Consider the following 13,696-nt stretch of genomic DNA (forward strand, 5'->3'; position numbering starts at 1 on the left):
TCGGTTTCTCCATGTGTAAACTGAGACTCATTTGATAAGCAGGGGAGTGGAGAGCTGGCTTTCTAACACTTGGGGAGGAGACCTGGCTCTCACGTGCGGCCACATCTGGTTTCCAGGATCTGTTCCCAGAGGACGGCAGTCAGGTGGGATGGAAAATTTTCTGTGGGATGAAAGTCAAGAGTCCTGGGCTCTCGGTCCAGCGTATGACTTCAGGCAAGGCCCCTCCCTCCCCCGGCCCTCGGCTTCTTCCAATCCCTGATAAAGAGGTTGTACCACCTGTCCTGTCCTCTTCCAAGAAGCTGTGTGTAATTCAGTCACAGAATAGGAACCTGGGACCGCCAGAGCCCAAAGCCAGGGGTCACGTTTTGCATTCCCTCGTTCTTAGATATAGCTGATGTATCTGGGAAAAGTGATAAAAATTCCTTGTTTTTTGTCACTGTGAGGAACCGGGTTAAGGGGTTTTGCATGGTTTTATGCATGGTGAGCCACCAGTCTGAAGATAGTTATAAAGATCCTTGACCATGCTACTATATATACATGCTAATTATATACAGTGTCATTTTTATGTAAGCTAAGGCTTCCCAGCTATGAGGCTAACAAGCTGTGTGACTTTGAGCCAGTGACTTCAGTTTTCTATGCCTCAGTTTCCCCACTGGAAAATGAAAAAAATCATTGGTCTAGAGGATCTTTTAGGGCTTTATATTTCGGAGCTGCCAGGAATCTATGATCCTTTTAATGCATTGTGTGTGTTCACGCATGTGTGCATGCATACATGTGCACGTGTGTGCATGTGTGCACATGTGTGATCATGTGTGTGCCTTGTGTGCATGTATGTGTACGTGTGTGTGCATGTGTGTTGCCTATGTGTGCACATCTGAACAAGCCCACAAGGTTCTAGCCAGGATGGCTTCTCACGTAGCCCTATCTATAGCAACGATAACTGTGCAGATACTTGATATTTAGCTTTACTGGCACCTGTCTGCAGGGTGTTAGAGCTCCTAACGGCACAGTTAAGGATCTGTCCAAGTTTCCATTGTCCTTTGAACAAATGGACTCCAGAGTGTGAGTGTGAAAATTAGACTGTGATGTTAGCCTGCCAAGCTGCACATCCGAGTTATAATTCTACAACATTTAAGGGGAAGTCACCATTTTAAAAATCAGGAGTTGGGAACTGCACACAGGAAAGGTTGCCTAATTTCCACTTCTATAGTCATTTTCAAGAACAAATTAAACTTTGTATTTTCAAAATTTAAAAAATTCTAAATTTAAAACCTATGTGTATAGCTCTTGCTTTCTCTAGCCCAACACCTGATATGGGCAGGATACACAGTAAATATTTGAGAAATAAATGAATGAATATTTTGGCTTTCTTACATGGAATTTTAGTTTGCTAGGAACCTTAGATCAGATGTGGCATAATGGCAGTTTATGGGCTGAGTCTGCCTTGCAGATATGTTTTATTTGGCCTGAACATTGTTATTAAAATATTTGGACTACGTGTCAATATTTTAAAATCAAGAGGTTTCACACAAAACTGAGCAGATCTAATAACAACATCCACATTCCTACATGTCAACAGTCCGCTGGAGCTGGGTAGTGTGGAGGCACAAATGCTCCAGTATGCCCCAGTCCCCACCACTCCCAGGTAACTCACAGCTATTACATAATTTTAGCCTAAGATCAGAGATAATCTAGAATTTCCTCCTCCTTAAAACCCACGCTAAATTTCCTGTCAGGTAATGATAAAAAGATCATCCAGGTATTAGTCACTGCCCTCCTCAGATGAGCAAATTTCCAATTGTTAAATAAGGACATGAAGATATCCTCGGATTCCTATATACAAATCTCACAACCTGTCTTTGGGGTAAGGATGTTTGTGTGACAAGTGCATGTGACTTTCAGTGCCTCTAATGAATTGATGGCTGCTTTGGTGGAGTCAGACTGATGCTTCCCTTTGAACTAACTACAAAAAAAAGCACTTGCCTAGCAAATTTATCCTGTGCACATTTTAAGATTGAGGTTTAAATTCCTTATAGGTTAAATGAGTTCAGTTTCCCACAGGCACCATGAAAGTCTACCTTTAAATGTAATGTATAGGCTTGTTATAGATTCTTCTTTGCTATTCAGTAAAGTAGACCTTCCCCTCCCTTTAGGATCTTGATTACCATGTGTTTAACTATGTGTAATAGTTTAACACATGTGAATAACTATGTGTAATTAAGATTTTTCTCTAGGCCAGGCGTGGTGGCTCATGCCTGTAATCCCAGCACTTTGGGAGGCCAAGGTGGGTGGATCACGAGGTCAGGAGTTCGAGACCAGCCTGGCCAACACGGTGAAACCCCATCTCTACTAAAAATACAAAAAAAAAAAAAAAAAAAAATTAGCCGGGCATGGTGGCATGCACCTGTAATCCCAGCTACTCAGGAGGCTGAGGCAGGAGAATCACTTGAACCTGGGAGGTGGAGGTTGCAGTGAGCTGAGATAGCACCACTGCACTCCAGCCTGGGCAGCAAAGCCAGACTCCATCTCAAAAACAAAACAAAACAAAACAAACAAACAAAACAGATCGACAAAGAAAAACTTTTCTCTAATTTTACTCTACTTTCTCTATTCGCCTCTCATCTCCCTGGTTACTCCAATTTTTTAAATTTCTCTTTGTGGGGTCATAGCCCTACATGTTAACACACTGCCTGGACACATAGCATTCATTTAGCAGATGTTTATTGAATGAATAAGAAATAAGAGAATGAGAGGTGCCTTTCTATGCATACATGATCACCAAATACTCTCCTGGCCAGAGCCAACAACAGAATGGTTGTGGGAACTCTTTTCCTCACCTATTGAGTAGCCCAGTCTGAGAGTCAGTATTAGGTTCTAATAATCATGAGAGCTCTATGGCGACATTTTCAGGTCCATTTAACTTCTCCACAACTAATTTACATAATAAGGTAAATCACATTGTAAAACAGGCACCATTTGAAATTTGGCCAGCTCTAGCCTGGCCAGTCTCAGCATCACCGTGGACCACTGGCACATGAGGAGCCTTCTGTCCTCAGCATTCCATGCCCATTTGGTGCAGTTACTTCATTAGCCACTTTTATCATTCTCCCATAGATGACATATGCCATTTAAAAAATAACAGCTTTTTTGAGGTACAATTCACATAGCACACAATCATCCACTTAAAGTGCACCATTCAGGCCGGGCGCGGTGGCTCACGCCTGTAATCCCAGCACTTTGGGAGGCCCAGGCGGGCGGATCACGAGGTCAGGAGATTGAGACCATCCTGACTAACACTGTGAAACCCCGTCTCTACTAAAAATACAAAAAATTAGCCGGGCGTGGTGGCGGGCGCCTGTAGTCCCAGCTACTCAGGAGGCTGAAGCAGGAAAATGGCATGAACCCGGGGGGTGGGGGGAAGCGGGGCAGAGCTTGCAGTGAGCCGAGATCACGCCACTGCACTCCAGCCTGGGTGACAGAGCGAGACTCCGTCTCAAAAAAAAAAAAAAAGAAAAGAAAAATGCGCCATTCATTGGTTTGTTCTTTTAGCATATTCACAGAGTCGTATAACCATCATGATCAATTTTAGAACATTTTCATCACCTCAAAAAGAAACCTCATGCCCATTAGCTGTCACTCTCCATCTCCCTTCAACCTTCCCAACTGTATTAGCCTGTTCAGGCTGCTCTAACAAAATACCACAGACTAGGTGGCATAAACAACAGAAACTTATTTTTGCACAATTCTGGAGGCTTAGAAGTCCCAGATCAGGGTCTTGAGGGGTCAGTTTCTGGTAAAGGCTTTCTTGCTGGCTTACAGACAGCAACTTCTCTCTGTGTGTTCTCATGGTGACTGGTTGGGGAAGGAGGTGTTGCAGCAGCTGTCTGGTATCTCTTCTTATAGGGACACCAATCCTATTAGATCAGGGTTCCACCCTTATGATCTCATTTGACTTTAATTATCTCCTTACAGGCCCTGTCTCCAATTATAGTCACTCTGGGGGTGAGGGCTTCAACATATGAATTGGAGGCACACATTCCAGTCCATAACACCAGCCCTAGGCAACCACTAATCTACTTTCTGTCTCTACAGATTTGACTGTTCTGTATGTTTCATATATTGTATGGAATTGTATGATACATGGCCTTTTGTATCTGGCTTCTTACATTTAGTATGATGTTTTCAAGAGTCATTCATGTTGTAGTACTACATTTTTTTTCACAGCTGAATAATATTCAATTGTATGGATATACCACATTTGGTTTATCCATTCATTAGCTGGTGAACATTAGACTTGTTCGTACTTTTGTTATTATGAATAATGCTATTATAAACGTTCATGTACAAGCATTTGGGTGGACATACATCTGCTGCATCATATGGTAATTTTATGTTTAACTTTTTGAGAAATAGCACAACTATTTTCCAAAAGGGTTGTATCATTTTACATTCCTACCAGCAGTGTATGAGAGTTCTAGTTTCTCTATATTCTCATCAGTACTTGTTATTATCTGTGTTTTTTTATTATTGCCATCCTGCTGGCTGTGAAATGGTATCTCATTCTGGATTTGATTTGCATTTCCTTAATGGATAATAATATTGAGCATTTTTTCATGAGCTTTTTGGCCATTTTTATATAATCTTTGGAAAAATGTCTATCCAGATCACTTGCCCATTTTAAAAAATTTATTTATTTTTATTTTTATTTTTTTGAGATGGAGCTCTGTCACCCAGGCTGGAGTGCATTGGCACAATCTCGGCTCACTGCAATCTCCGCCTCCTAAGTTCAAATGATCCTCCCACCTTAGCCTCACGTGTAGCTGGGACTACAGATGTGCCCCACCATGCCCAGCTAATTTTTGTATTTTTAGTAGAGGTGGGGTTTCGCCATGTTGGCCAGGCTGGTCTGGAACTCCTGAGCTCAGGTGATCTGCCTGCTTCAGCCTCCCAAAAGTGCTGAGATTACAGGCGTGGGCCACTGTGCCCAGCCACTTGACCATTTTTATTTTTAATTTTTTAATTTTAATTTTTTTTTTTTTGAGACAGTCTCACTCTGTTGATCAGGCTGGGGTCTAGCGGCACGATCTCAGCCCACTGCAACCTCTGCCTCCTGAGTTCAAACAAATTTCATGTCTCAGCCTCCTGAGTAGCTGGGATTACAGGCATGCACCACCACGCCCGGCTAATTTTTGTATTTTTAGTGGAGACAGGGTTTCACCATGTTGGCCAGGCTGGTCTCGAACTCCTGACCTCAGGTGACCCACCCGCCTCGGCCTCCCAAAGTGCTGGGATTACAGGTGTGAGTCACCACGCCTGGTCCATTTTTAAATTGGGTTATTTGTCATATATTATTGAGTTGTAAGAGATTTTTATGTATTCCAGATATGAAACTCTTATGAGATACATGATTTACAAATATTTCCTCCCAATCTGTGGTTTGTCTTCTCACTAGTGTCCTTCGCAGCATAAATGTTTTTAATTTTGATAAAGTCCAAGCAATCTACTTTTTTATTTTGTTGCTTATTGCTTTGATATCTTATCTAAGAAACCATTGCCTAATCCAGAATCAGAAGGATTTATGCCTATGTTTTCTTCCAAATGTTTTATAGTTTAGTTCTTATATCTAGGTCTTTGATGCACTTTGAGTTAATTTTTATATATAATGGGAGATCACATGCTGTTTTTGAAAACGAGTTAAAGTGATAAACAATCAGGAGTTTAAAAATATGCAGCTATCTTTGGTTTTACTGACAATCATGTGATATTTTGTTAAACATACCATTTAATAGAAAGAAAACAAATTTTAACCTCTAATGAGGCTGATATTCTCAATATTTACTTTAAAAATGTGATAAGCTTAGAGTTATTAGAAAAAGCCTTTGACATTTTTGTTTTCGCAGTTCAACTGCTTTCAATAAAGACTTGAATAAATGAAGCCATATTTTTATGTTATGTAAATAATATTTTTGAAATACATTAAAAACATCTTTATTATATAACATGTTATAATTATATGGCTTTTTGTTTAATGCAGTGGCTCTCAATCAGGGGCAATTTTGCCCCTCAAAGGAAATTTGGTGGCTGGGCACGGAGGCTCACGCCTATAATTCCAGCACTTTGGGAGGCCAAGGCCGGTGGATCACCTGAGGTCAGGAGTTCAAGACCAGCCTGACCAACATGGTGAAACCCCGCATCTACTAAAAATACAAAAATTAGCCAGGCATGGTGGCAGGCATCTGTAGTCCCAGCTACTCGGGAGGCTGAGACAGAATTGCTTGAACCCGGGAGACAGAGGTTGCAGTAAGCCAAGATCATGCCACTGCACTCCAGCCTGGGCAACAAAGTGAGACTCCATCTCAAAAAAAAAAAGAAAGAAAATAAAAGAAATGTGGCAATGTTTGGAGACATTTTTGGTTGTCACAACTGGGGGCAGTGCTACTAGCATCTAGGAGATAGAGAGCAGAAAGGCTGCTAAACAATTTCCAGTGGGTAGAGCGGCCTCCACAACAAGGAAGTATCCAGCCCAGAATGTCAGTTGTGCTGAGGTTGAGAAACTCTGCTTTGACTAAATCCGTGGCCTCTACCAGATAGATTCGAAAAGAGATGAGAGTTTGCAAACCCTTCTCCCCTCAGTTACAACCCCTGAATTTCTTCTATCGCAATACTTAGCCTTTCTGGGGCCAGAACATGCCCCAGCATCTCACTGCCATTAAAACCCTTTATGGTAATGAAAATCTGTAGGCCTTCCCTGTGGGGATCCTTAAGAAGCATGAGCACTTGCTTTCAGTGCTTAATTCATTTTATAATTGTGTGTTTTAGTTTTTTGAATTTATATTTGGATAATACATTCCCTGTTAAACATACATATTTGGGTAACCAATCTCCTGTTAACATATATTTTACCTGATTATATAACAATAGACAGGATCATAAGTAACAATTTTTGACCATTTACTATGTTAGGCACTGTGCTGAGCACACTTTCTGCATTATCTAGTTTAATTTTCTTAACCACTCTATGAGAGAGCAACTCTCATTATTCATATTTTACAGCCATGGAAACTGAGGCACAATGAGATTTAGGGGACTTGCCCAAGATTGTGTAGTTGGATCATTATTACTCCAAGTCAGGGCTTAAGCCTGATGTAGGGTCAACTGTGAAGTGCAGGCATGTCACAAAGACTTTGGATTATTCATTATGGGTAGTCACACATTGACGTTTGCAGGGCAGTGAGGTATTGTCTCACTCTCTTGCATCACCGTAAGCTCCCTGCTGTGGAAGAGAAGGCATGGGCACACACAGCTAGCTACAGGAAGTCCCATCAAACCTGGGACATGCCCACAGAAGCATGGCTCACCTGGGAGCATCACCCGTCCTGCCTATCATGGTGGACAATATCTGAGAGCTGCTGCTTAAGGAAAATTGGGATGTGTGGAGCATCACTTATGTTCCTGATACCCCCCACCCCAAAGTCAGTCAGGCCTTGATTTTCTACCTACTGTCCTCTCATAAAAAGCTCCAACTCCCAGTGTCTCTTTTGATCTGTGGCCTAAATCTGTCTGCAAGTACACCAGCACCACCTGCCAAGCCCATTATCTGTCTGTCCAGGCTCTGTGCTGGGTGGGCCCGGCTCACTTACAGCCCTCCCAGAGGCAGGATCACACCCCGGTCTCCTGATCTTACAGCCACGACTCTTACTGAAACAGCACTGTGGTGTTATGCATAGTACACCTTTTAAAAAATGATGCATTAGTTAGGCTGGATGTGGTGGTTCACGCCTGTAATCCCAGGGCTTAGGAAGGCCGAGGCGGGTGGATCATGAGGTCAGGAGTTCAAGACCAGCCTAGCCAATATGGTGAAGCCCCGTCTTTACTAAAAATACAAAAATTAGCCAGTGTGGTAGCATGCGCCTCTAGTCCCAGCTACTCGGGAGGCTGAGGCAGAAGAATTGCTTGAACCCAGGAGGCGGAGGTTGCATTGAACCGAGATCACGCCAATGCACTCCAGCCTGGGTGACAGAGAAAGACTCTGTCTCAAAAAAAAAAAAAAAAAAGTAAAAAAAATAAAAAAGATTCCTTAAACAGTAGTATTCCCTCCCAAGCTGTATCCCTCTATGTTCCAGGCATGCAGTGATCTTCATATGCCTGATAACATTCCCCTCACAGAGGCGGCTTTCAGAAAAGGATATAGAGTTTGTGAGAGTGACTGAAGATATGCATTTTAATGGTACAAAGATTGGAAGTGGGGCTGGGAATGGTAATCCCAGCACTTTGGGAGGCCGAGGCAGGCAGATCACTTGAGGTCGGGAGTTCGAGATCAGCCTGGCCAATATGGTGAAACCCCATCTCTATTGAAAATACAAAAAATTAGCCGGGCATGGTGTCGGGCACCTGTAATCCCAGCCACTCAGGAGGCTGAGGCGGGAGAATCGCTTGAACCTGGGAGGCAGAGGTTGCAGTGAGCCGAGATCGCGCCACGGCACTCCAGCCTGGGCGCAACAGAGCGAGAGTCCATCTCAAAAAAAAAAAAAGGTTGGAGGTGGAATGACTCTTCAATTTAGTCAGTTTGAGGGTGCATATCTTTTGGGTGATGTTCTGCCCATACCAGCCACCCATGTATTCCCCTAGCTCTGCAAATGCAGGGAACAGGGAGCACACAACGATTAGAAATGAAGATCATCCTCCTCCAGTAAATCTGAAGAAGAACCCTGGTTTTTGTTCTAGATCTGTCCTGAAATTCCTTGGGCAAATCTTTCCTTGCTCCGTGCCTCAGTTCTCCTAATGGGAGAGTGTATGCACTAGATGATCTCTAAGCATCCTTGCAGCTATAAACTTCTTTGACTCCCTAAGGTACCGGGGGCTGAGTTAAAATGAAGCCCATGAGGGTAACTCCAATCCCTCCTAATAGGAATCTGCTTTAGCAGTAAGCCCACACCTAGAAGCCTGCTTATGTTTGAAGAAGAGAAGGGAACAATTGGTTGATGTTATGTTTCTTGAGATACCCATCTCCAGGGGCGACGTTCAAAATAGTTAACCACTAGTGTGTTGTGAGCACAGACCCGTCAGGAGGTTAGAAGGCAGCGGGTAGGGCCAGCAGGGACTGTGGCCAGAGAGCATGCCCCGTCCTCCTCTTAGCTCTGCAGGGCACTGCTCACCTCGCTGCTTTCCTGGGCCTTTCTCCAGCTTTTTTTTTGGTCTGTCTCTTCCTGCCTGATTCTCCATCCAGGGCCCCAGCTTAACCCCCTTTTGGCTTTTTCTCTCTCCAGCCACTTGATACTCAACTCAACTCCTGTAAATATCTTTATGCATCCAAACAACAACTCAATCATATTCATCACTCAACAGATGCTCTTTCAGTGCCCTCTGTGCTCAGGCTGGAGTCAGCTGCCTTGACCCCTCACCTCCTCTCCTTCAAAAATGTTAGAGGCAGGGATGGGCTGGAGGATTGAGACCTGAGTCCTAGCCTCTCTCTGCCCCTTGTCTGCCTTTGACCTTGGACAAGTCCCTCCCCGTCCTGGAGTTTCAGATTCCTTACATGTAAAACGAGGGACACCATGGATTCCATGAGCTCTAAGGTCCCTTCTGTTCGATGATGAGTTTCTGGAGAAGTGCAAGTCTTCAGCAGCTGACCACTCTCTCTTTCTCTCTCTCTCTTTCTCTCTCTCCTGCCCCCCACAACCTCCAATGTAGAATGCACTGCTGCCTGCAGGCCTGAGGCAGAAGGATCAGACCACCAAGGCGCCCACGGGCCCCTTTAAAAGAGAGGAGCTCTTGGATCACTTGGAAAAGCAAGCAAAGGAGTTTAAGGACCGAGAAGATCTGGTCCCCTACACAGGGGAAAAACGAGGTACTGAACAATGTTGCTGTTATAATATGCCACTTCCCAGGCACCATTGAGTGCCGACTGTATGCCAGGCCCTGCCAGGCCCTGTGTTGGGCCAAATGTGACTGGGGCTCCTTGTCCTCATCCCTGCCTGGCCAAAACACCCAAACCCAACTTCAAAAGCATCTATGGATGATGTAGATTTCATGAAGTTTTGGGGGTAGACTGAGGAAAGACTCCTATCCACTCAAATCAGCAAAACTTTTCCCTAAACCCTCTTTCACTAGGATGTCCTAATTATTTTTTTATGCAAAACCTAAACAGTTTTGAGAGTAAAAGAAGAAACTGTTAATAATGACATCAGGACTTTGGGAGACCGAGGCAGGCAGACCACCTGAGGGCAGGAGTTCAAGACCAGCCTGGCCAACATGGCAAAACCTTGTTTCTACTAAAAATACAAAAATTAGCTGAGCATGGTGGCACGAGCCTGTAGTCCCAGCTACTCAGGAGGCTGAGGCAGGAGAATCGCGTGAACCCAGGAGGTGGAGGTTGCAGTGAGCCAAGTTCGCACCACTGCACTCCAGCCTGGGCGACAGAGTAAGACTCCGTCTCAAAAAAAAAAAAAAAAAAAAAAAAAAAAAAAAAGACATCAGGACATGAAGCCTAAGCAGGGACCATCCTATGCAAACCAGGGACTAGAGATGCACTAACCATCTCCACCCAGATTCTCTCTGCTCTTTCTCCAAAGTTTCTCTCTCTGGCAGCTGCAGCTTCCCTTCCTTCGTCTGTCCCATTATACTCTCTGCTCCAGCCTGAGGCAAGCCATCTTGAAGGCCCCAGGAAACAGAGAGGGCCTCCCTGACCATCCATTCTAGGACTTCCCATTGCTCTCCAAACCCTCTGCCCCACTCCAATATCCCCCTCATCCCATTGTTCCACAGGCCTCCTTCTGCTGTTCTCAAACTTTCCACCTCAGGACCTTTGCACATACTCCCTATGCCTGGAGTGCTGGTCCTGCTGCCCAGGTCCACGCTGTCTTCTTCATGGCTGGCTCCTCCTGCCTGGTAAGATATAATAGTCAGAAACAGCCTGGAGCTAGATCTATTTCAGTTGCAATCCTGGCACTACCACTTACTAGCTGTGTGAACATATGTAAATGTTTTAACCTACTGTGCCTCCATTTCCTTCTCTGTAAAACAGGGATGATGAAAATACCAGCCTCATGAGGTTGTAATGAAGGTTAAGTGAGTTCAGATCTCTGTCAAGCGCTTAGAACAGCATCTGGCAGGAAATGAATGCTACTTAAGTATTAGTTGTTATTGTCCTTTGGGTCTCAACTGTACAGTCTTCTCTTTCAGGGAAGCCATCCCTGTCTACTCTGTTCAGGACAGGCAGTCCCTCTCCAACTTCCCTGCTTGGTTATTTTCCAACACAGGAGCCTGTGTGTGTCCTTCAGAGCAACTCACATCTTATCAGCATCTCTTTATTTTTCATCTGTCTCTTTCACTAGCCTGTAAACTCCCTGAGGGCAACCACTTGGGCTGTTTTTGCTCAAGTGGTACTCCCAGCATGCAGCCAGTGCAAGGCCTGCCATATATAGTAGGGTTGAGTAGAGAGTTGTTGGATGAATGGATGAGCTAAAATTAAATAAATGTTTAATGGATTTGTGCACTACTTCGTTAGAATACCAGCTACAGGAATGCAAAGACCGTATCTGTCTTGTTCATCATTTTGTTCCTGGCACCTAATAAATCCATAGCACATAGAAGGCACCTAATAAATATTTGTTGAATGAAAGCACTAATTCTAATTAATTAATTGTGTAATTAATTGTTTCTTTTCAGTCTCTTCCATTCCCTCCACCCCTAAGAATGCAAGCGTTGTGAGCCCTGGGTCCACATCTGTGGCTGGCTCCCCTGTATCGCAGTTGTATTTGCACAATGCCCGGCACAAAGTAGCTGCTTCATAAAATGAGGACGCACACAGAGGTAGACATTGTGCAGAGGACTTCGAGCCATTCCAAACCCTGGGCTTGGAGCTCAGTCCAGGTTTCACTGAAAACTGGAAGTCCAAGGAGGCCTAAGGGGCATCTAGATTATAGAACTTCTGAATTTTGAAAGGATTGTGTGGTCAGAGGGATCCTGGAGGGGGTGGCAGGAGAGAAGGTGAGGACGAGGGCAGTGAGTGGGGATGGGCAGCAGACCTGGGTGGACACCTAGCGAGGTGAGTCATTGCTGGCGTCCACTTCCTTATGTACCCACACCCCTCCCAAGGGAGGACCTGGAGGATGGTGTGAGGGATGGGGAAGGGAGTCTGAATGGTACACAAATCAGTCCTGCCACTCCTCCAGCTGTGGACTGGGCAGAGCTGGGAAAAGCTCTCTAGCCTCCCAGAGCTTGACTGTCTTCATGAAAAACCAGGCTGACCAAGGAGAATAGTTAGCATTCATTCTACTTCCATATAGCAACAAGCCCAAAAGGTTCATCATCATCGTCATCATCATCATCATCATCTTGGAGTATTTGAATGCTAGTTGTTGGAGTTCTTATGACTTGAATAAGTGGAGGTCTCAGAGCCAGTGGGGAGGACACCCTCCAGCTCTGACTGGCAGGCTCAGGGCCATTCACTCCAGCCTCTACCAAGCACTTCCCCCACACCAGGCCTACAGTCAGCTTGGGCTGCTGGGAAACAGCACCCCACACCGCAAGACCTGATAGTATGTGGGAAGAGCCATAAACTGGCACAAAGCCCTGAGGAATTTGGAAAGGGAGGCCTTCTCATTCAAGTGGGAGAGACCAGAATATAGCTCCAGGCAGGATGTTTTCATTAGAATTAGATTTGGCTGCATGTGCTGGGGGGATAAATAAAAGTAACAGAGACTTAATCAAGGAATTTAATTTTCTTAGGCATTCCAGGGCTAGTAAGGCATATTCCTTAGCATCGTGGATCACAATGCTTTCCAGCTTTTCATTCTGCCACCCCTACAACCTGTCTTTGTCCTCATGGTCTATCTGGCTGCTGAAGCTCCGGCCATCACATTCACATGCTACTAGTAAGATGAAGGGAAGAAGTCTAGGTACCTCTTACAGTGGCTCAGAGTCGCCATCCTCACTGGAGGAACCTGTTATGGGGTATAATAACCCACAGGTCTTAAATATTTATTGAATATTCATCTCAGCCATTGCATTAGTCATTTTAATACTTGAGTTCCTTTTTAGGGGTTTTATTTTCCGTGTGTGTTTTCCTCTTTTCTGGATCCCTGGAATCTGATATTAACAGAGGTTGTGATACATTTTTTCCCCAAATGATTCTGTTGTGTGTTTTGCTGATAGAGGTAATTGATATTTGCTGTAAACAGTTTACACAATAAAGCTAAGTAATTCAAAATCATTTCCTTCACTGAAAATAAGCACTGATCCCATTTTAGGGAATATCTTTCTGGACATTTCTCTATGCGCTTCCCACTCCCTCTCAACCTTCACCACTACGACCCTGGTATTGTACCCACACCAACCTCCTAATCATCTTCGTACCTCCACCCGCACTCCCTTCAGCTTATCCTCCATCAACAGCTACTGTGAGCTGGGTAGGTTTTTGTAAATTGAGGTAAAACTTATATAACATAAAATTAACCATTTAAAAATGAACAATCCACAACATTGTGCAACCACCACCTCTGTCAAGGCCCAAAACACTTTTATTGCTCCAAAATAAAACTCTGTACCTATTACAGTTAGTTACTCTCCCACTCCCTCTGCCCCAGCCTCTAGTGACCACCAATCTGTTTCTATGGATTTACTTATTTTGTATATTTTCTACAAATGAAATCATACAATATGTGACTTTGTGTGTCTGGCTTCTTTCACTGAGCAC

At 44.2% G+C, this 13,696-nt stretch overlaps 1 protein-coding gene across 1 annotated transcript in view; it reads left to right on the forward strand.

Annotated features, from left to right (window-relative positions):
* TMOD1 (tropomodulin 1) overlaps positions 1-13,696 on the forward strand; it is a 93,976-nt gene that overhangs the window by 34,810 nt on the left and 45,470 nt on the right. Inside the window, exon 3 of the mRNA XM_054502180.2 lies at positions 9,691-9,847. Within this exon, the coding sequence (XP_054358155.1) occupies positions 9,691-9,847 (157 nt within the window). The remainder of the gene's footprint in view (positions 1-9,690; positions 9,848-13,696) is intronic.

This window comes from Pongo pygmaeus, chromosome 13 (assembly GCF_028885625.2).
Source record: "Pongo pygmaeus isolate AG05252 chromosome 13, NHGRI_mPonPyg2-v2.0_pri, whole genome shotgun sequence".
Classification (NCBI taxonomy): domain Eukaryota; kingdom Metazoa; phylum Chordata; class Mammalia; order Primates; family Hominidae; genus Pongo; species Pongo pygmaeus.